A 19,967-nucleotide genomic window follows, 5' to 3' on the forward strand; every position below is an offset into this window, starting at 1 on the left:
ACCCTTCCCTTCCCAGGGAACACTCACACCCACTCACACCCACTCGCACCCATCCCAGACACAAGGCACCCAAAGCTGCAAACTATGGGGCACATGGACATAGTATGCAAAACTCCTCAGCCACAGGTGTGAAACGCTGCTGTAACACAGTCACTTATGGATGCAGAGGCCTCTCAGCCTGCAGCTATCTCCTTCCGCTGAGTGCTTCCTGTCCCCAGACTGAGGAACTTCTCACCTGGGCTACTTCCTCCTCAGCTCCAGCCACCTCAGAATGCTCTTCCATGGCCCTGTCCTTAACCTTTAGGCTTCTCCCCGCCCCCCTCCCCGCCGCCCGCCCGCAGTCTAAAGATGAAGTGGAAATGTGGCAGAGGGCAGCTTAAACTGGCAGCTGCGATGTAACTAGGCCACCTGCAGCTTTTTCTCCCTCCCTCTAAGTCCTAGCAGAGCTCGGTGCCTGCGCTGCACATCCTGGACCAGGGTACTTCAGACAGGATCTTTCCAGGTCCTGGCGGAAGCGAGCATCCTGCAAAAGCTCTGAGATGCTTTGATCCTAATGCCCCACCTGGAGTTGGCTTGCCTCCTCGTCCCTGGGATCCCTATCCATTCCAGTCTCCATATCTGACACTGAGGCAGGCCCCACTCTCCCTCCATGTTGGTTCGGCACTCACCACCACTCTGGTCCTGTTGTCCGGTAGTGTGTCAATGGCCAGGGCGTCCCCACCCAGGTCCTGGCTTAACTGGGTCTTGCCTGGCTTCAACACCTGCCCGGGACTCTCTCGGGTTCTCCGACTCCAGCCTTGCCTGGTCCTCTTGGCCGTCCAGCCAGAGCCTTGGCTTTCATCATGACCTGGAGGAGGGAGGGATAGAACACTGAGTGCTGGTGGTCCTGAGGAAGGATGGAAGAAGGGGTCCAAACTGCCTATCCTGCATCACCCTCAACACCACACCATCATTGATGCTGAGGACACTTGATGACCAGGACAGCAAGTTCACAACACAGACTGAGAGCCATGTGCCTCATACTATGCCCAGAAATGTACACATGGAATACTAAAACCCCTCAACCCTCCACAGTGGACAAGGTGTGTCTGGCAGGCCAGAATCCAGCTCAGAGGTTAAAGGTGTTGGGGATTGAACTCAGAGCCTCACACGTGACAGGCTCCTCCACTGACCCACATGTCCAACTATGTCCTTCTTTCTGTCTCTTTGTCTTTTGATTACGCCATACGTCTCATATAAATGGAATCATACAGGTATCTCTTGCTGTGATTGGCCTTATTTCACTTAGCACAATGTCTTCAAGGTTCAGTCATGTTCTTTTTGACGACTGAATGGTATTCCACATTTTGCTTTATCTGACATCTAACCATACACTTGGGATGCTTTCATAGGTCAGCTACTGTGCACGACCCTAAGCCTCATTTGTGTGAAAGTAACTTTTTCTTTTTTTGTAAGTCAGCTGTCTTTATTGAGTTAAAGCCAACACAAAAGAGGCGAGGGCCAGATGTGGTGGTGCACGCCTTTACTCCCAGCACTCGGGAGGCAGAGGCAGGCTGATCTCTGTGAGTTTGAGGCCAGCCTGGTCTACAAAGCAAATCCGGGACAGCCAAGGTTGTTACACAAGAAAACCCTGTCTTGAAAAACCAAAACCCCAAACCGAACAACCAAATAAAAAAAGCGGCGAGGACTGCAGGTGCTTTTCACTGCCCTGGGCCTCAGCTGGAGAAACCATAGGGGTGCAGGGGGAAAGCCCAGCTCCCCACCCAACTAAATCACTCCTCTTGCTCCTCCTATGGGCCAGAGTGCCAGCCTCAGGGCCCTTGCTCTGGTCACATTCCTGGGGATGCCAGAAGGCTGCTCCCTGTCACCCACACTTCCTCTGATCTGTGTCTCTCAGTCACTGTCCCTGTGAGCCTGGCACCACTGTATTCCTCACAACAGATGGGTTACAGGATATGGGTGCCACAGATGCCACAGACACCCCCAGGACCGCTCACTGGTTAGGGTGGTGACAAAGGCTCTGGTAAGGGCAGGTGGCCGAGGCTACCTGTGGCCCTGGGCGCTGGTGTTCATGTGATTCCCGGATACCGATGACCTGCTTAAACAGGCCTTCCACGCCGTGGAAGTACACACACTGCTGTCCACTGGGCCCTTCACAACACGGCAGGCATACTGCACTGTGTATATGGCACCCGGGCTGTGCTCCTTCCACCTCTGCATATCAGCCTTGTCCTGGGCCAGCTCTGGCAGTGAGCGGCGCACATGTTCCGGTAGCCGTACAGGGCCACTGATGGCTCATTGGCCGGGACATAGACGTTTTCCCCTGACCTTGTCTGTGAGTTTCTTTCCCTTCACGGGTATCTCAGGTTCTTCCATAGCGAAGGCACCTCACAATCTGTCCCTCGCTCCCTCTCTCCCTCCCTCCCCCACTGGCTTTGACAGCTGAAAAATCCCTCCAGACATTAACAGAGCCTCCCTGGAAACAAATCGTTCTCCCTTGCCCGCTTGATTTGGTTTGTTTGGTTTGAAATGGGACCACAATACCCAGCCCTGGCTGATGGGAGCTTGCTATATAAATGGGGATGGCCTTAAATCACAGAGATCTGCCTGTATCTGTGGCTAAAATGCTAGGGTTAAAGGTGTGTGCTACCACACCTGGGTCCCTCGTCCTACTGACCTCAGGCAATTCACTCTTCTTGTGTATCAGTGGGCCCAGAAAAGCAGCTGGGATGGCAAAGCGGTCTCATTTCAAATGCCATCTCCCATTAATTAGTGGCAGCCAGAAACACTCTAGACAGGAATCCCAAGGTTTAGTTTGTGTTTAGCAGAAGAGATTGTCATGATCGATTAGTAATGTCTGCCATGAGCACAGGATTGGCAAGTGGCAGCACAGAGCCAGTTGTTCCAAGCCTCAGCTCTCTTGGGGCTGTTAAACTGATTCTAAATGGTCCTGAAAAGCATTCTCCTCCCTTTCAGAGAGTTGGGTTCCCAAAGCTGTGCCCTTAGGTTGTCAGTCTAAATGTCACATCTGCCCTGCATATATGAAGGACACAGACCACCCCACCAGTTGCCTTCATCAATTTTGGGTCCTAGGTCAGATCTCCTCTTCACCTCTGACTCCAACCACCTTGCTCACCAAGGCTCCTTGAATGGCTCTCAATTTCCAAGACCCCCCCCGCCCCCCCCGCCGCCCGAGTTCACTGTGTGCCTTCTCCCAGGGAGACTTGCACTCCCCAGGCCTCTCTCCACTCTCCTCAGAGTGCCAGGCAAACAGTAAGTGCTCAATCACTGCATGATTGAGGACACTACACTAGGGGATAGCTCTCTTGTAGCAGCAAGGACAGGGGTTGAAACAAGGTTTGGCTGGACCAGGCCTGGGACCTGGCCAGAATTCTGCTGTGGGGTTCTGACTTGTCATTAGGCATTTTATCCAATTAAGTCATTCTTGGCTGCTGGTGCCTGCTGGACTCTTGCCTGGCCCCTCTCACTTCTCCGTCCCTAATCGTAACCAGATGCTTCTGGAGAATGTGGGCAGAGGGGGCAGTTCGGACCTGTTCCCAAGATATCGACCAAATGGCCAGAAGCCCAGCGGTGGGCTGCAGCTGCCGACCACTCAGTCCCACGCAAGCTGCCGGGCCTCATCAGCAAGGCTACCGCTGTTTGTGGCAGGTCTGCTTGTGCTGAGTTGGGTGGTGGCCTGCTCCCCAAGTTCTCTCCTGCAAATAGCCCCGAGGGGAAGGCAGAAGCTGGGACTGGAAAGGCATACATGCAGGCCAAATGGAGGGGCTAATGTGCAGACGGGCAGGAAGACCCAAGCTTGGACGGACTATGGAGAAGGATATCAGATGGGGTGTAGGAGGCCCACAGGATGGTAGGGGAAAACACCTGAGCTTTAAGTCCCAGCCCACCCAGTCCCTCAAGCTGGGACCTGGCACTTTTCCTTTTTAAGCTTCAGTTTCTCCGTGTGACAGGCTGCCTTGACTATTGAGTTAAAGCATTTGGTTCTGAGCAGCCAGGAGCAGGGGCATGGCCTCTATGCAGGATGATGGGAAAAGGGCAGAGGAGACTGCGAGGCACTGGGGATCCCCAGAAGTGCCCCTCCAGCTTCAGGGTTTGTGCCTCTTGCCCCGCCCAGTTGGATGGACCAGGATGTCACCTCTTGGTCTATACCAGGAGTGTAGCTGGCTGGTCACACAGGTGCAGGACCACATGCCTGGGCATACAGCCTTGAGGGTCTAATGGAAGCCATACGCTAACAGATTCATGTAGGTGACCCCTAGACACCCTGGGCCCCGATTCTTCCATCCTTTGCTTCTAGAACAGGGCCAAACCCTATCGCTCAGAGCTCTAAGCGCCATGTCATCTAATAGGATGGCATGACAGCAGTGGCTCTGAGAGACTGCCAGCCACTCTTAGAGGTCACTAGTCTTTCATCCCCATGTCAGTCAACGCCAGAAGACAGGCATTAGCTTTAGATCCATCTCATAAATAGAGGAAACCAGGCACAAAGATGCTAAACAACTCCCCCTGTAGGTCACCCACTCAGGCCACGGCAGGATTTGAACTCAGGCAGCGTGGCTCCTTTCTGGTCAGAACCATACAGCACAGTACAGTGAAGCCAAGCATAGTTGCGCATGCCCTTAAACCCAGCACTCAGGAGGCAGAGGCAGGTGAATCTCTGTGAGTTCAAGGCCAGCCTGGTCTACAGAACAAGTTTTGTGTCAGCTGAGACTGTATAATGTGAGAGAGTACAAAGGTCATACTCCCATGCCCTGCCCTGACACAGCAGTGGCCCAGTGTGCTAGGGCTGAAGAGCAGCCAGGTTACACCACCCAGGGCCTGACCCCCAACCTGCCTTCAATTCCGTCTGCCACTCAAGCTGGTCCTCCCAGCCATACGGCCACCATACTGTCCAGGCCACTGAGGTCCTCTCTGGGTAGTCGGTTCAGCTTCCACTCTGTATGCTCCAGAGCCAGTTACCCACATACTCTGGCTAAAGCCAGCCGTCTAAAAGCCCCATTTGATCCCTCATGGACCCCTCTCACCACACCCCCTCCATCTGACCCAAGCCTCCCCCCCCCCCCCCCCCCCCCCCCGCTTTCTCCGCTTTCTCTCACATTCCTCCAGGCCCTCTAGGACTCAGCCCTGCTATCCAGCCACCAAAGAGTCACAAAGTTTCCTAAGACAAGACTACTCTGCTCCTAAATAGGCCTTCCCCGGCGACCTCTTACTCATTCTTCAAGTCTGACAAGACATCATCAGTCCCTGAGTCTCCCAGATGCCTCTCTCCCCCTCACCCAGATGCCAGGGGGTTACCACCCAAGCTGGCCTCCTGGACCCCTATGCCCTTCGATGCCTGTGCATTTAGAATTCTGGGTACTGCAAGGATGAGTGTTCATCAGGTACCAGTGAGTGAAAGAGGGGGCGGGGAGGCAGGGGAAAGCCCATCTCATCTGTAGGACAGATGAGAATCTCCCTTGGGCATAGGCCTGCTGGAGACCTGCCCCCCCCCCCCCGCCCTGTCACAGAAGTGAAGGAGCACAGGTTTGCCACCAAGCTGAAGGTCCAACCTTGAACTACAGCACCACAATTTGTTTTTAAAGATTGATTTATTTATTATGTACGCAGTGTTCTGCCTGCATGTATGACTGCCGGCCAGAAGAGGGTATCTTCTCTCATTATAACCGGCTGTGAGCCACACCATGTGATTGCTGGGAATTGAACTCAAAAACTTTTGGAAGAGCAGCAGCCAGGGCTCTTAACCTCTGAGCCATTTCTCCAGCCCGACGATTGTTCTTTTTAATACAAATTTTGATTTCCTAGTCTAGGGATCTTTCCCCCCGCCCCTACTTTTCTTGCGTGTGCCTGTGCGTGATAGCGGTGATAATATTGCATATCTTGGCATTCTTTTAAGATTTTTTTTTTTCCAAGACACAGTTTCTCTGTGTGGCCTTGGCTGTCCCGGACTCCCTTTGTAGACCAGGCTGGCCTCGAACTCACAGAGATCTGCCTGCCTCTGCCTCCCTGGGCGCTGGAATCCCAGGTGTGTGCCACCATGCCCAGCTTAACACCACAGTTTTCAGACATCTCTGGAAGCCTCCACTCTGATAGGTAAGATGGAATGAGAACAGCTCCACCATTTACCAGGTTGAATCTTTTAACAAAACTATGTACATGAAGCAGCCAGCAAAACCAATCTCCTGTGGAACTAGGGATGTAGCTCAGTTGACAGAGTGCTCACCTAGCATGCCAGAAGCTCTGGGTTCGATTCTCCAGTGCTACATAAACATGACGTCATGGTGTTATGCCTCTAATCCCAGTACTGTGGGGTGGAGGCTGGAAAATCAGAAATCAAGGCCATCCTCAATTACATAATGAGTTCAAAGCCACCCTGGGCTACATGACACCATGTCTTTATTTATTTTATGTGTATGGGTGTTTTTCCTTCGTGCACAGACATGCGCACCACATGCATGCCTGGTGCCATGGCTCCCCCGGAATAGGAGTTACAGGCAGTTGGGAGCTGCCATGTGGGTGCTGGGAATTGAACCCGGGTCCTCGGGAAGAGGAGCCGGTGCTCTTCACTGCTGAGCCATCTCTCCAGCCATGACACCATGTCTTAAGTCTGGCTTCACACATGGTCACATAAGGTCCTCCTAGGCTTAAAAAAAAAAAACCTCACCTTTCTACTTATAAAGCCCCTCCTCCAGAGACCCCCCCCCTTGCCTTGGAAAGGAAGAGGGGCATCAGATTGGGGAGGTCTGCTTTCTTTCTTTCTTTCTTTCTTTCTTTCTTTCTTTCTTTCTTTCTTTTTAGGCAGGGTTTCTCTTTGTACGAGCCAAGGTTGCCCTAGACTTATTTTGTAGACCAGGCCTGCCTTAAACTCACTGATTTCCACCTGCCTCTGCTTCCCGAGCGCTGGGATTAAAGGAATGTGCCACCACGCCCAGTGCCTCTACTTTCTAAAGGGTACTCCGAAAGGGCTCAGACAGAAGCACCTGCACACTCACACTGTTCAACAGTTTTGTTTTGGTTCTGGTTTTTTGAGACAGGGCTTCGATGTGTAACCCTGGCTGCCCTGGAACTCGCTTTGTAGACCAGGCCGGCCTCGAACTCACAGAGATCCTACTGCCTCTGCCTCTGCCTCCCGATTAAAAACATTTTGTTCACTATGAATGTAACATTTATATAATTCCTTATTGTTTCTTGATTCTTCTTGCTGTATGTAGTTTATTGTATATATTTAAATATATATATATTTAAATATATATATAAACTGTGATTTTCTATGATGGGACACTATGCAAGGATTAGGACAGTAAGATTCTCAGTCTTTCCGTGGACTGTATTTATGAATTAAAGTTTTATTTTGATGTTATAAGATCTTCAATTAAATCTTCAATTAAAAACAAAGTTTTGCTTTGCTTTAAACTGGGTCTCATGTTACAGGCTGGCCTCGAACTCACTATGTAGCCAAGGATGACCTTGAACCTTCTTCCTCCAAGTTGCCTTCCTCTCAGTGTGGCCCATTGTGCCCAGCTTTCCCACACACGTTGATTAAGCAGGTTTCCATACAAGACGTGGTGAGGGGGTGGAAGAGTTCTCAGTGATGAGCGGGCATGATCTTGAGCCCAAACATTCTACACTTCTTCCCACAGACACAGCACAGTGAATGAGGGCAGAGTATGGCTGCTGTCAGACCCTCCCTGCTGGGTAGGTCTCTCTGAAGAGGGGACACAGGAGCAAGTGAGACCTGTGTGGGGGGCCTCACTGAACACTGATGCCGCCACACCAGTCTCTAGACAAGTGCTCTGCCCCCCATTGTCACCACCAGCATCCCCCACCCATACCATCTCATCCCAAGCCAAGTTAATTTGAATCACATACTATGACCAATAAAGTCAAGAACACAGACCTGATGCTGACAGACACAACAGCCAATAGCAGCACCAAGAACTACCCCTCTGTGACCCAAGTGAGGGGCCCTCAATTCTCTTTCAAGGAGCTTGAAAATTACCCTCATTCCCAGCCCCAGAGAAAATATGGGTGCTGCAGAACCTAAGTTATATATTGAAGAAAAAAATGGCCTTTCTTGATAACATAAGGAATTCAAGGTACATCTCTGAAAGGATCTCCAAGTGGAAGAAATGGCTTGAGAAACTGGTATAGCAGAAAGGAGTATGCAGAATAGAAGCTCCTCCCCCACCCACCCCACCCCACCCTCTCCATGCAAGGCCAGAGCAACAGAGAGCACGCAGAACCAAATTGGAGGGAGACACGACCCTTGACCCTAGGAGCCCGGGAGCAGCAAGCTGCTTTTTCCTGGTGTCCCTGCCTCTCCGTCACTATGCAAGAGGTAGGGGAAGCAGATTAGACGGCCACGCTGGTGCCAGGATGTCCCCCATCCTCCGGAGGCTCCCACGCAGTCGCCAAGCCCAGCCTGGACCCAGCCTAGAGCAGCTGAGGGAAGGCAGCCAGGAAGAGCAAGGAAAGGCTAACGCCTCTCTGGAACGATCGCGGGTCCCTATGACTATTCAGGGAACCCCGGGCTGGATCCCTTCACGTCCGTCCGTCAGAAGCAGGGGTGCACACCTTCTGTTCCCACAGAAAAGTAGGGTCCCTGTCCGCTGTCCCCGGCGCCCTACGGACAGCACCTGGGGTCCCGCTGGAGGGTCTGCACCTGCCCCGGCCGCGCGTCCTACCTGCCGGCGTTGCGGGACTGAGCCCGCGCGCGACCCCGCGGAGTAGCAGCAACTGCAGCAGCCAGAGCTGAGGCCTCATAGTGGGCGCGGACACCCTCGGGTACTCTCGGTGGCAGCTGGCGATGCGCCGGCCTCGGGCTGGGCGAGCGGGAAGCTGGAGCGGAGCGGGCACGGCGAGCAAAGCGCAGCGTTGCGGCCCCGGGGAGCGCGGGCGGGAGGGCCCGGAGGGCGGGGCGCGACGCCGGGGTCCCCGCCTCCCGGAGCTCGGCGCCGCGCCCCGCGGGACCTGGGACCGCACCGAGACGTCTCTGGTCACCGAGAGAACCCGGTTGCCCTAGAAGTCCAGGGGAAAAAAGCAGAAGTTGTAGAGCCCAGAAAGCGCCCCTACTTGGGCCACCCATCTCCAGGGCATGAGACTTTCTGAGCTGGTCTTTGGACTTCTGTGGCTTCCTGGTGTTATACATAAGCCCACACACAGACAGACACGCGTCAGGAATTTCGCGCAGCCGAGCCCCCCGCCCCCAGCTTCTGCTCCAGCAGCGAACGGGAATTGCATTTCCTGATTCACACCCGATCTCCAGCACCCGCTCTCCTCCGACCCTCTCCCCTCCCCTCAGGGCCAGCAAACACGTAGGTGCTGAAGTCTGGCAAATTCCCACTCTAAAGCAGCACGTGCGCCCCCAACCCAAGAAGCCAGACCCAATCAAAACTACTCCCAAAGTCAGAAGCGGCGCCCAGTGTCACTACCAGACTCTGGGAATAGGGCACCTTATTTTATTTTATTATATTTTTCTTCCAGGATAGAATAAAAATACCCGCAATTTAGGAGATTTAATAGACGGCATGGAATCAGGTCAAGGCGCGAAGGTGCCTGTGACCTACTTCGTGGGAAGACAGAGAACTGGAGCCTAGAATGCGGAGAAGTTAGAGGGGCCCCTGGCTCCCTCCCGCCCGCTCTGGGGACCTGGAGAGTGCGGAAAGGAAGGGTGTGTAGGTTGCTTGGTGAGGCATACTCCGTCCGAGAAGGATGCTGGTGGGGACTGTAGAAGTAGTGTGTGCTTGAGTAGGTGGGGGGCCTGGCACTGAGATCAAGGAAATGAAAACTAAATTCGCATCTCTCAGAATCCCAGTTCTCTCTCCTCCCGATCCAAGAGCCTAGAAACCGGCCTCCGCCAGACCTCAACCCTTGATGTAATGCTACAGGCCAAGCCAAGTCCGCAAAGGGCTCGTTCTTACTGTTATTTGTTCCAGATAGAGACTCACTCTGTAGAGCAGGTTGACCTCGAACTCACGACCACTCTACCTGTTTCAGTTTACTTGATGGGATTACAAACTTGAGTCCACCAAACCATCGAAACGTGAATTCTTTCTTGACAGCACGGGCTGTTGGGGGGGAGGGGGAGAAGGGGGGAGTGCGGGAGGAGGGCGGCGGGGGGGGGGGCGGTGGTGTCAGAAAAGCTGTCTTTTCCAGCTGTGGCCTCCTACCGCCACCCAGTGGACACGTGATGAGCCACAGGACTGGCGTTTTTGCTGCTCTCTTGACGCGCAGGCGCTGCGGAGGACCTCTGTAAGTGTCCCCAAGTATCTTCGTGCGAGGCCAGTCTTGGTGCCCTCGTTGTGTTTTATAAGGGCTCAGGCAAAGCAGCATCTTGGAAATATTAGAAGGAAATGACGTGTGCAAGTTGCTAAACGTAAGCGTCCAGAGGTTGAGAGTGCATCTGGAACATTTCTCCGAAACAAATTTCGAGCCCCACCCCAGGTTATTTCACTGAGTCAGAGAATGATAACAGGAATCTTCAAATGTAGCACGGATCCAACTGTTGCCGATGCTGGTGACATTCTCGGAGTCACTGGGTTAGAACTTCCAGGTTCCCTAACAGCACCATTGTTTCCCGACTGTCTGGGAGTTGGCGAAGGAAAGGGTGCTACAAAAACACGTGGGACGTGAGAAAGCCACTTAAAAAGAAAACTGTTTAAAAGAACGAGGAAGGGGGCACCCGGATTTGAACCGGGGACCTCTTGATCTGCAGTCAAATGCTCTACCACTGAGCTATACCCCCTCTGCCGGCGTCTTAGCGCCAGTAACCACTTAGTGCTATCTTGGCGCAGGCGCACTAAAGCATCTGTAAAAGTAAGCGTGGAATCAGGTCTGGATAAAGAACTGACCTGCCACATTTCTCCCTTAAAAGCAAAAATTTTCCCCTGACGCTTTTAGATCCCTTCGGATGGTACGAGGAAAACGTAACCAAAAAGACTGAAGCGATCCTGCGCTGCTCCGCGCTCCTCTGGGCGGGACCCGCCGCGACTCCTCCGCGTTCTCCCTCCTACACTCTCACACTTCTCCCGACCTTCAGCCTCCAACCCCGGCTCTCCCTAAGGGACAGCCGTCGAGGTCACCCGCGCCTGAATGCGTCCAATTCGCTCCTCACGTCCTGTGGTTCACGAGCCGCTGCCTAGGAATACCATAAGGTCGATCCGGAGGCTCGCGACACACTCCGGTCAGGGGCCTACATTTAACCGCAGCAACAGTTGGACAGTACACGCCAGCAAAACACAGTGGGTTTGGGGAGGGGAGCGCCTCTACCCCTTCTAAAAGGTCTCACGAGTGCATTGAGAAATCACAAAAGAGGGATTGCTAACGTGAGGGGGCACCCGGATTTGAACCGGGGACCTCTTGATCTGCAGTCAAATGCTCTACCACTGAGCTATACCCCCAGCACGCTGACTCGCTTTCTTCGGATGCTTTTCTATGGAATAGATTTCTATGGACTAGCTCCGTTGTACTGCTATTCAACTCTCTCTCTCTCTCTCTCTCTCTCTCTCTCTCTCTCTCTCTCTCTCTCTCTCTCTCTCTCTCTCTCTCTCTCTCCCTCTCTCTCCTTATTTGTTATGTCAAGGATAACCTAATGAAAACACAAAGTACGATGAAAATATCAAGAATCCACAAGCCCTTCCTTCAAACCACATCTCAGAGAAACTACAAAATTAAAGATCTCGGTCCTCTGTATCTCTGCCCAGTTTCCCCCAGAGATACATTGCGAGCTTGGAAAGGTGGGAGGCTGTACTGTCTAGGCCCCTGAGTGCAGGACAGCACGAGCCTCTTATCCACCCTGGCACTGCTTCTACAGGGCTCATCTCCCTGGGGTCTCCTTCCCAGGGGATCAACACCAGCCAGAAGGCCCCATCCTGGTTAGCTGGTACCAATGTCCTTCAGCCCAGACAATCCTAGCCAAGTTCTTTAGCCAAATGGAGCGTGCATGCAGTCCCTGCTCCCCATACCCCATTGGATTTTTCCCCAAAAACCTTTCTGCAAAGAACCAAAGCCAGTTTGAGGAACAGACAGAAATGAGAGGTGAGCTGTTTTCAGGAGCACTTATGTACCTTTTACCCTTTAAATCTTTATGCAATTTTTTTTTAAAATCATGACACAAAGACAAAATAAGTAGGTCCTGTAGAAATCTTTGATTTCGGGGCATAGTGGCGTACTCCTTTAATCCCAGCACTGGGGAGGTAGAGGCAGGTGGATTTCTGTGAGTTCGAGGCCAGCCTGGTCTACAAAGCAAGTCCAGGATAGCCAAGGCTAACACAAAGAGACTGTGTTTCGAAAAACAAAAACAAAACCAAAAACAAAGAAAGAAAGAAATCTTTGATTTGAGAGGCATAGAGCTCACTTCGGGAGGATGCTGACGGGGGAGGGGGGCAGGCGCGGGGGGGGGGGGGGGGCGCCGGGGGGGGGCGGGGTGGGGGGCGCGGTGCGGAGAGGGAAGGAGATTCCACGTGGTGACTTAGATCCCAAAAGCTGTGGTCAGAGGCAGCACCTAAGGGTGACGGACGGCCTCTGTCTGGAATGTTCTGTCCTTTTATTCTCCACCCAACCCCCAACCGCAGTTTTTGGCAGGGTCCTGTTGTCTCCTTTACCAGAATCTGCTTTCTCCGGTAGATCCGGAACAATGACTAAGATCTCTTGCTTTCCAGGGGCAGACAGAAGGTGAGGGCTGGGAGAGGCCTGATGCCCCACCACGCCAGCAGGTTCCCCCGGTGTCTCCATCCCCGGCGATAGAGAGAGGCAGCTTCATCCTTTGGTCCCATGGGCACCAACTTGAAGTCTTTGACCCCGCTCTCAGTGACAGTTGAGAGGACAGTGGTAGTCTTCTCTGTCCATAGCCACGCTGTTTCCACCAGCAAATGGCTGGGGTTTCTCACTGGTGCTAACCATGTGGATTCTGGTTGGCCTAAGGCTGGGACATCAGTTGGAGGTGGCCTGAGATTGCAGCCACTGCAGCCCAGCTGGCAGCCTGCAGGGAGGGCAGAAGAGCACAAAGGACATCAGCATTTCCCATAAGATGCTGGCTGGAAAGCCCCTAAGCCTCTGCCTCGGACAGACTGAGAGGGTAGCCACGGTTCTATCCAATCACTCGAAGTTAGAAGGAAACCGAGTTGAGCCCCAGCGTGCATCAGCAGCCACGGTGCCGGTGCCGGAGGCTGGGGCGCCTGGAGAGAAGCAGTCTGCTCACAGCCTAGCAAAGGCCATGGAGAATAACGAATAACGCAACCAATAGGGAGCCAGAGGCCTCTGGAAGCCACCGAGGCTCCTCTGAAAAGGCAGCTTGGAGACTCACTTTCTTGGGGCCCTGAGCAGTAGAGGACTAACCCTTCTCCGGTGAGAGCGCAGCAGCCCTGGATGTGCCACGGGTGATCTCTGATGGCACTGAGTGTGAGGAACTGGGAGATTTCTGCCGTGGTCATGGAGTCTTTTACGTCCTGCTTGTTGGCAAAGATGAGGACGGAAGCATCTTGAAGTGCCTGTGGGCAGGCAGACGAGCCTGGGTCAGACAGACACACAGCCCAGCATCACTCCCACACTCGGAAGGACTCCAGAGACTTCTGGGATACCTGCCCCCACCGTTCTAGCAAAAGAGGTGGACAGCTCCTGAGACACCTTCCAGCTGTTCTGTTGGGTTTGGGGTTTTGTTTTTCTTTTTTCTTTTTTCTTTTTTTTTTTCAAGACAGGGTTTCTCCGTGTAGCCCTGGCTGTCCTGGAACTCACTCTGTAAACCAGGCTGGCCTTGAACTCACAGAGATCTCCCTGCCTCTGCCTCCCAAGCGCTGGGATTAAAGGCGTGCACCAGCACCGCCTGCCTCAAACATGTTTTGATATTGTTTGTTTGTTTGTTTGTTTTTCAAAGGAGAACCTTACTCTGCAGCCCAAACTGGCCTGGAATTCAAATATGGAGTCCAGGCTGGCCTCAACCTCATGAAAATCTGCCTCAGATTGCTTGCAAGAGCCACCTTTCCCGTTGTGAGGTAGGAACCAATAAGCCTCTTTCTTTCTTTCTTTTTTTTTTTTTTTTTTTTTTTTTTGGTTTTTTAAGACAGGGTTTCTCTGTGTAGCCTTGGCCATCCTGGACTCACTCTGTAGACCAGGCTGGCCTCGAACTCACAGCGATCCGCCTGCCTCTGCCTCCCGAGTGCTGGGATTAAAGGCGTGTGCACCACGCCCGGCTCCCAATAAGCCTCTTTATTAGCAACTTATTAGAAATAAAGCAACTTGCTCAGGGTCTCCCAGTGGGTGACAGGGGAGGTCAGCCCTTGAAACAGCAGCTGTAGCTTCTGCGCTCGGTTGTTCTGAGGGTACTGACTGAACCCTTCATCTATGATTAAACTAGGCCTCCCCATCAGAGAGGGCGTGTGACCAGCCTGACAGTGCACAGGTAGTCTCACTGGATGGCTTTCCCAAGTTCAGGGGACTTACCTCGTGGGCCAGCATCTTATACAGCTCCTCCCGGGTGGTCGACAGCCTATTCCGGTCTGTACTATCGATCACAAGGATGACAAACTGCCAGGCGGGATTGAGATAATGATCTGCAAGTGTTCTCTTTAGCCAACATGCTTCCTACCAAAGGTTCCACCCCCTGGCCACTGCCCTGCCCAAGTGCCAGCCCAGATGGAAAGGAACTAGGTAGCCTGACAGTCTCACCAGGCTGGGCCCACTTTTTTTGGGGGGGCGGGTTTGAGACAGGGTTTCTCTGTGTAGCCTTGCCTGTCCTGGACCAGCCTTGTAGACCAGGCTGGCCTCAAACTCACAGCGATCCACCTGCCTCACTGGGGGTTAAAGGCACATGCCACCACACCTGGCTCCTATTTTATTCTTTGAAGACAAAAATCTTTGTATGTAACCCAGACTGACCTGGAACTTTTGATCTTCCTGTCTCAGTGCCCCCAAATATTGAGATTACAGCCATGAAACGCCACATTCCCTTAGGACTCGAAAATCTTTTTCTTTTCTTTTTTTTTTTTATTCATGTATTTACATTTTTCTTTGTTTGTTTTTAGGATTCAAAAGTCTTCAGAGATGCTATGCAGTGCTGGTAGTCAGCACGGCGTTTATTATTTCCTTATCAGCACAGCTGGAGTGACCATTATTCCATCCCGTTGCAGGTGGCAGACACTAGGCTCAGAGAGTATCTGGTAGGTGACTGCCAGGCTAATGATGCACAGCCACCTCTGTGACCTCCTCACCTCAGCATTGGAGTAGTATGTGTCCCAGGCGGAGCGCAGTGCCTCCTGGCCCCCCAGGTCCCACATGAGGAAGTGGGACTTCTGAAGAACAATTTCTTCCACGTTGCTCCCAATGGTGGAACACGTGTGAACCACCTCGTTGGTCAGGCTGGGGAGGCAAGAGAAGGCTCTAAGGTCTCGGCGCAGCTCACTCCGAGCTCACACTGTCATTCCTATACTCCAAAAGCAGCCATGCCCTGCTCAGAATAACTCAGTCCTGGGTGACCAAGCACTGGCTGAGGCCCATGTCCTCAGTACTAACAAGCTACCGATGGTGGCCTAGCTTCTGCCCTGTGGACCACACTGGAATTGCGGGAGCTGTGACAAACCAGACAGATCTGAGTGAGGCCACCGGATACTTCCCTGGTTTAAAGGCAGAAAGAAAAAAAGAAAAAAAGAAAAAGAAAACGTTTATTTCTTTTTATTTTTTTATTTTTAATTTTCTTTATTTTGGTTTTTTAAGACAGGGTTTCTCTGTGTAGCCTTGGCTGTCCTGGAGTAAACCAGGCTGGCCTCGAACTCACAGTGATCTGCCTGCCTCTGCCTTCCGAGTGCTGGGATTAAAAGCATGCGCCACTACCACCCAGCAAAGAAAACTTTTCTTTGATTTGGTTTTTGGCTTTGGTTTTGTTTTGTTTGTTTTTTGGAGGGGGGGGGGTATTTTCTTTTGTTTAGTTTGTGCATGCATGCGTGTGTGCGAGTGTGTGTGTGTGTGTGTGTGTGTGTGTGTGTGTGTGTGTTTGCTGCGTTCATGCACATCTTTAAGATGTTTCACTGAACGGCCTCTGATATGAATCCTCCTGTCTTAACCTCCAGAGTGCTGTGATTATAGGCAAGGACATCGTGCCTGCCCGTTTACACATGTTTCTGGAAGCTCACCAGTAACTTATAAGGAGGCAGACTGAAAGCGAGGGTCTTCATACTGTTTGAATTTTCATTTCTAAGATAACAATGCTAGGAAGATAGTCTCAAGAGCTCTAGGCAAGCACTCTAGCACTGAGCAATGCCTCCAGACCTTTCTTTTCCAATACAATTTAAATTAATTAACTTTACAGATATTACTTTCTCAGGGAAGCACTGGCCCTCAGTAGAGTCTACAAATCAGGAGAGCCTGGGAAAGCGAGGGTGGCTGTTTGCACAACTTGTACGCAGACCTGCAGACCTGGAGCTGCAAAGCTTTGGAGGAGCTCACAGCTCTTCCTGGCTGGCGGTTGAAGTTGGAGCCGGAAGTTAACAACTTAGTGTAAGGTGCAAGGGTGAAAAGAAAGGGCCCCACCGCTAGGGGGAGCCAAGCGCACTGAGGCGGGAAACCGCCTGGCATTCAACACTTAACCAGGACTGAAATGTGTTTGTTTGGCAGGGTAGATGGCGGGAGGCGGTGGGACCTGAGGTTGCCCATAGCTGGCAGGATTCAGATCCAGACTGGGAAGGTCACACCAGCGTCCTCCCATCACACCTGTTGGTCTACTTACCCATGAACCACAGGAAGGGCTCTGGTGATTGGTCCAAATGAGTGCCTTATTAGTCTGGTGTGAAGCCTAGCCCTCTCTGTCCACCCAGTAGTTACTTACAATTGGTAGAGAATGGTGGTCTTTCCTGCATTGTCCAGTCCCACGATGATGACTTTGTGCTCTAGAGGCAACCAGAGGAAGGGCAAGGTCAGAGCCAACCCCGATGACCCCAGGCTTGGGTGTCCCCAGTAGGCTTCTTGTCCTGGTTTCTTCCTCACCTTCCGCTCCTGCCTGGATGTCTTCTCTCCAGTCCCACCCATCTCCTGGCAATCTCTGGACCCAGCCACAAGGAGTTAGGACACACTGTATCAGTTTTCTGGGTCCACCTTTCTCATCACTAGTATGCTCAGGGAACTGGTTCCCAGCAGCCTGGGCACCTCTGCCGGGGACTGTACCATTTCACTTGCCATCAGCCAGGAGCCCTACACATCTCCAGGAATGTGGAAGAGAGAGCTGACCCCTATACTATTTACCTCCACATTTCTAGAAAGTGATTGTCTGAGGGGTCCAGACAATCACAATCTGGGCTCTAAATCACAATCGCAGGAAACTCTGGGGCTCATCCAGGTTGCTCACAGCCCACCTGGGGGTGGGGTGGGGGTACAAGGGGCTCTCCCACACCTGTGCACTAAGCACATGGAAGTGCAGGCACAGGTGAGAAGAGCAGAGAGGGGGTGGTGGAGCATACGGGAGTGCAGAGTGCACACAATGGATTCTAGAAGCCCAAGGTTCCCAGTTGCTCTTCCCCGGATGACCCCAAAATCCCAAGAGCCCCAAAAGACTGCAGAATCAAAGAGGTCACTGGGCTATTAGGTGTGCCCCTTACCCTGGCTCCCAAAGATTCGCATCAGTTTGGCTATCAGCTGTCCCATGGTACTCCGGGAGTCTGGGGAGCTAGGCAGCCTCAGGGGCCAGAGTCTAGCCCCAAGTGTTCAAAGCCCCGCCTGGGGGAGGGCGGGACCCACAGCTCCTATCTGATGGGGAAACCTCAAGCGTCACATTCAAGACCTGGGAATCCCTCCAGACGCTGGCATCTGGCACCGTGCTACGGGACTAAGTGACATCACTATAAAGACCAGGAACCTGAAAGTACAAGGAAAACCCCAGAGTCCTCTTTACCCTGGGAAAACTGAAGCTTGGGCTAACCGCTCCAGTGCTGCAAAAGGAAGCAGCAGTGTCTAAAGCGAAAGCTGTTCTTCCTCCCCAACAGCCACTGCTGGGGAAAAACCCTCCAAGGGCGGTCCAACATTCTGACATTGCGAAACAGTGTTGTTGTCATCTACAAAGTTCACACGTGAGAGCCCTGCAACGGAGTTACAAAACAATCAATAACAAAAAACCTCAGAATGGTCCCATCTCTAGTTGTTTTTGGGTGTGTGTGGTATGTGGTGTGTGTATGGTGTGTGGTGTGTGGTGTGTGTGTGTGGTGTGGTATGTGGTGTGTGTGTGTGCGTGCATGCACGTGTGCACATGCATGTCACATGCCACATGTGTGAGTACATGTGTATATGTACCATTGGAAGCCGGAAGAGGGCCTCAGATCCCAACGTGGATACTGGAAACCCAACTCAGGTCCTCTGGAAGAGCAGCAAGCGCTTTTATCTGCTCTACCCACTTGTTATATAATATTGTATTTCCCCCCATTTTTGTGTTAGGTAGCATTGATAGCTATTCTTGGCTACATGCAATTGCATGCGGCCTGCAGGCCACAGGTTGGATATGCCTAATATCACAATGATGGCTGAAGAGATGGTTCAGTGGTTAAGAGCACTCGCTGCTCTTCCAGAGGACCCATGTTCTGTTCCCAGCACCCACATCTGACAGATCACAACTCTTCGCTAACTCCAGGTCTGGAGAAATTTCTTGAATAACCTCAGGCAGGCTCACAGATCATATACTGTTTCATTAGTAGGGGGTTTTCTGGTCCCACTGGACATAGGCTCTGCTAGGAAAGAGCATGGGTCTCCAATCTGATTGAGGGTACCCCTAGTCGGCTTCTGAGAAAACAAAACACAAACAAAATCAAGGTTGCTTCTGCAATCCACTGATAACCAGCCGCTCTGGCAGATCACCAATGTTGGAAGTCTGAAAGCAAGATCCTCCAGTCAGTGACCTTGCAGAGGGGCCCCAGGCATGCAGACCAAATGGAGGAGTCAGGGGTTACGGCACACACCTCTTATTCCAGCACGGGGGAGGCTGAGGTGGAAGATCCTGAGTTAAAAGCCAGCCTAAGGCCGGGCGTGGTGCTACAAGCCTTTAATCCCAGCACTCACTCGGGAGGCAGAGGCAAGTGAATCACCATGAGTTCGAGGCCAGCCTCATCCACAAAGAGAGTCCAGGACAGCCAAGGCTACACAGAGAAACCCTGTCTGGGGGTGGGGGCAGGGAGAAGCGGGGTGTGGTGGCACACACCTTTAATCCCAACACTTGGGAGACTGAGGCAGGTGGATCTCTGAGTTTGAGGTCAGCCTGGTCTACAAAGTGAGTTCCATGCCAGCCAGGGCTACACAGAAAACCCCTGACTTGGAACCCCACCCCCGCCCCACCCCCCACCGCCCCACTACAGCCAAAACAAAACAAATAACAAAACCAACCAGGCCTGGGCTACAGAGTGAGGTTGCCTCCAAACCACAGATCATTCAATCAGTCTCAGTAGGGGAGAAGCCATCTTTTTATTTGTTTTGTTTTTCAGAGGATACGAATATGTGATCTGTCACCCTGGCTGGCTTGTAACTCCTGTATTCCAGCAATCCTCCTGCCTCAACCCTTCTCAGTGGCTGGCCCACAGGCTCCAGCAACAAGCAGACCCAACAGAGGGTAATGTGGGTCACAAGAAAAACAGCAGATCCAGTGGGAAGAGAGAGGGGGAAAAAACTGTGTTGTTTGTGAATTTCACAACCTGGGGAAAACACAGAAGACCAAAAGAGAAGTAGAAAGGGCAAAGCATGAGCTCAGGCTGAGAAACTCGGAGTCCCAGACTCTGCATCCTCTCTCTCTGGCTCTTTGATATCCTGAGCTGTAAGTCAAGGCAGATTCCAAGAAAGAGGCTCTAGTTGGTACCATCCCCACACTAGAGTGCCCTCCTGCAGTCCTCTTATGGCCAGGTGCCCTCTACTAAGGCAGCAACCCCTCAGTCTTTCTGCCTTAGCCTCCACTGCACTCAGGGCCTCCTCCTCCTCCTCCTCCTCATGTCCTA

General features: G+C 52.4%; 2 protein-coding genes, 2 non-coding genes and 1 pseudogene across 7 annotated transcripts in view; all 5 read right to left on the bottom strand.

Annotated features, from left to right (window-relative positions):
- Nucleotides 1–8,827, bottom strand: part of Plxdc1 (plexin domain containing 1) — a 53,793-nt gene extending 44,966 nt beyond the window's left edge. For all 3 annotated transcript variants that reach the window (XM_051158457.1, XM_051158456.1, XM_051158455.1), the window contains exons 1-2: nt 8,703–8,827; nt 669–847 (exon numbers count right to left, since the gene is read on the bottom strand). In XM_051158457.1, the coding sequence (XP_051014414.1) occupies nt 669–847; nt 8,703–8,781 (258 nt within the window). In that variant the 5' untranslated portion in view covers nt 8,782–8,827. The remainder of the gene's footprint in view (nt 1–668; nt 848–8,702) is intronic.
- On the bottom strand, nt 2,044–2,376 carry LOC127200293 (BLOC-1-related complex subunit 8-like; annotated as a pseudogene).
- Nucleotides 8,828–10,690: 1,863 nt separating the features above from the next.
- On the bottom strand, nt 10,691–10,762 carry Trnac-gca (transfer RNA cysteine (anticodon GCA)). The gene has a single exon. It is a non-coding gene; the product is annotated as a tRNA-Cys (tRNA).
- Nucleotides 10,763–11,345: 583 nt separating this feature from the next.
- Trnac-gca (transfer RNA cysteine (anticodon GCA)) lies at nt 11,346–11,417 on the bottom strand. Its single transcript has one exon. It is a non-coding gene; the product is annotated as a tRNA-Cys (tRNA).
- A 1,230-nt stretch (nt 11,418–12,647) lies between these two features.
- On the bottom strand, nt 12,648–17,694 carry Arl5c (ADP ribosylation factor like GTPase 5C). Of its 2 annotated transcripts, XM_051158458.1 has the most exons (6): nt 17,598–17,694; nt 16,832–16,892; nt 15,222–15,369; nt 14,455–14,538; nt 13,354–13,505; nt 12,648–12,997 (listed from the first exon to the last, which is right to left on the bottom strand). In XM_051158458.1, the coding sequence occupies exons 1-6, from the start codon at nt 17,641–17,643 to the stop codon at nt 12,949–12,951; spliced, it is 540 nt and encodes a 179-aa protein (XP_051014415.1). In that variant the 5' UTR covers nt 17,644–17,694; the 3' UTR covers nt 12,648–12,948. The 2 variants fall into 2 exon arrangements, with proteins under 2 accessions (XP_051014415.1, XP_051014416.1); XM_051158459.1 differs by lacking the exon at nt 14,455–14,538.
- Between the last annotated feature and the right edge of the window lie 2,273 nt (nt 17,695–19,967).

This window comes from Acomys russatus, chromosome 16 (genome assembly GCF_903995435.1).
Source record: "Acomys russatus chromosome 16, mAcoRus1.1, whole genome shotgun sequence".
NCBI classification, from domain to species: domain Eukaryota; kingdom Metazoa; phylum Chordata; class Mammalia; order Rodentia; family Muridae; genus Acomys; species Acomys russatus.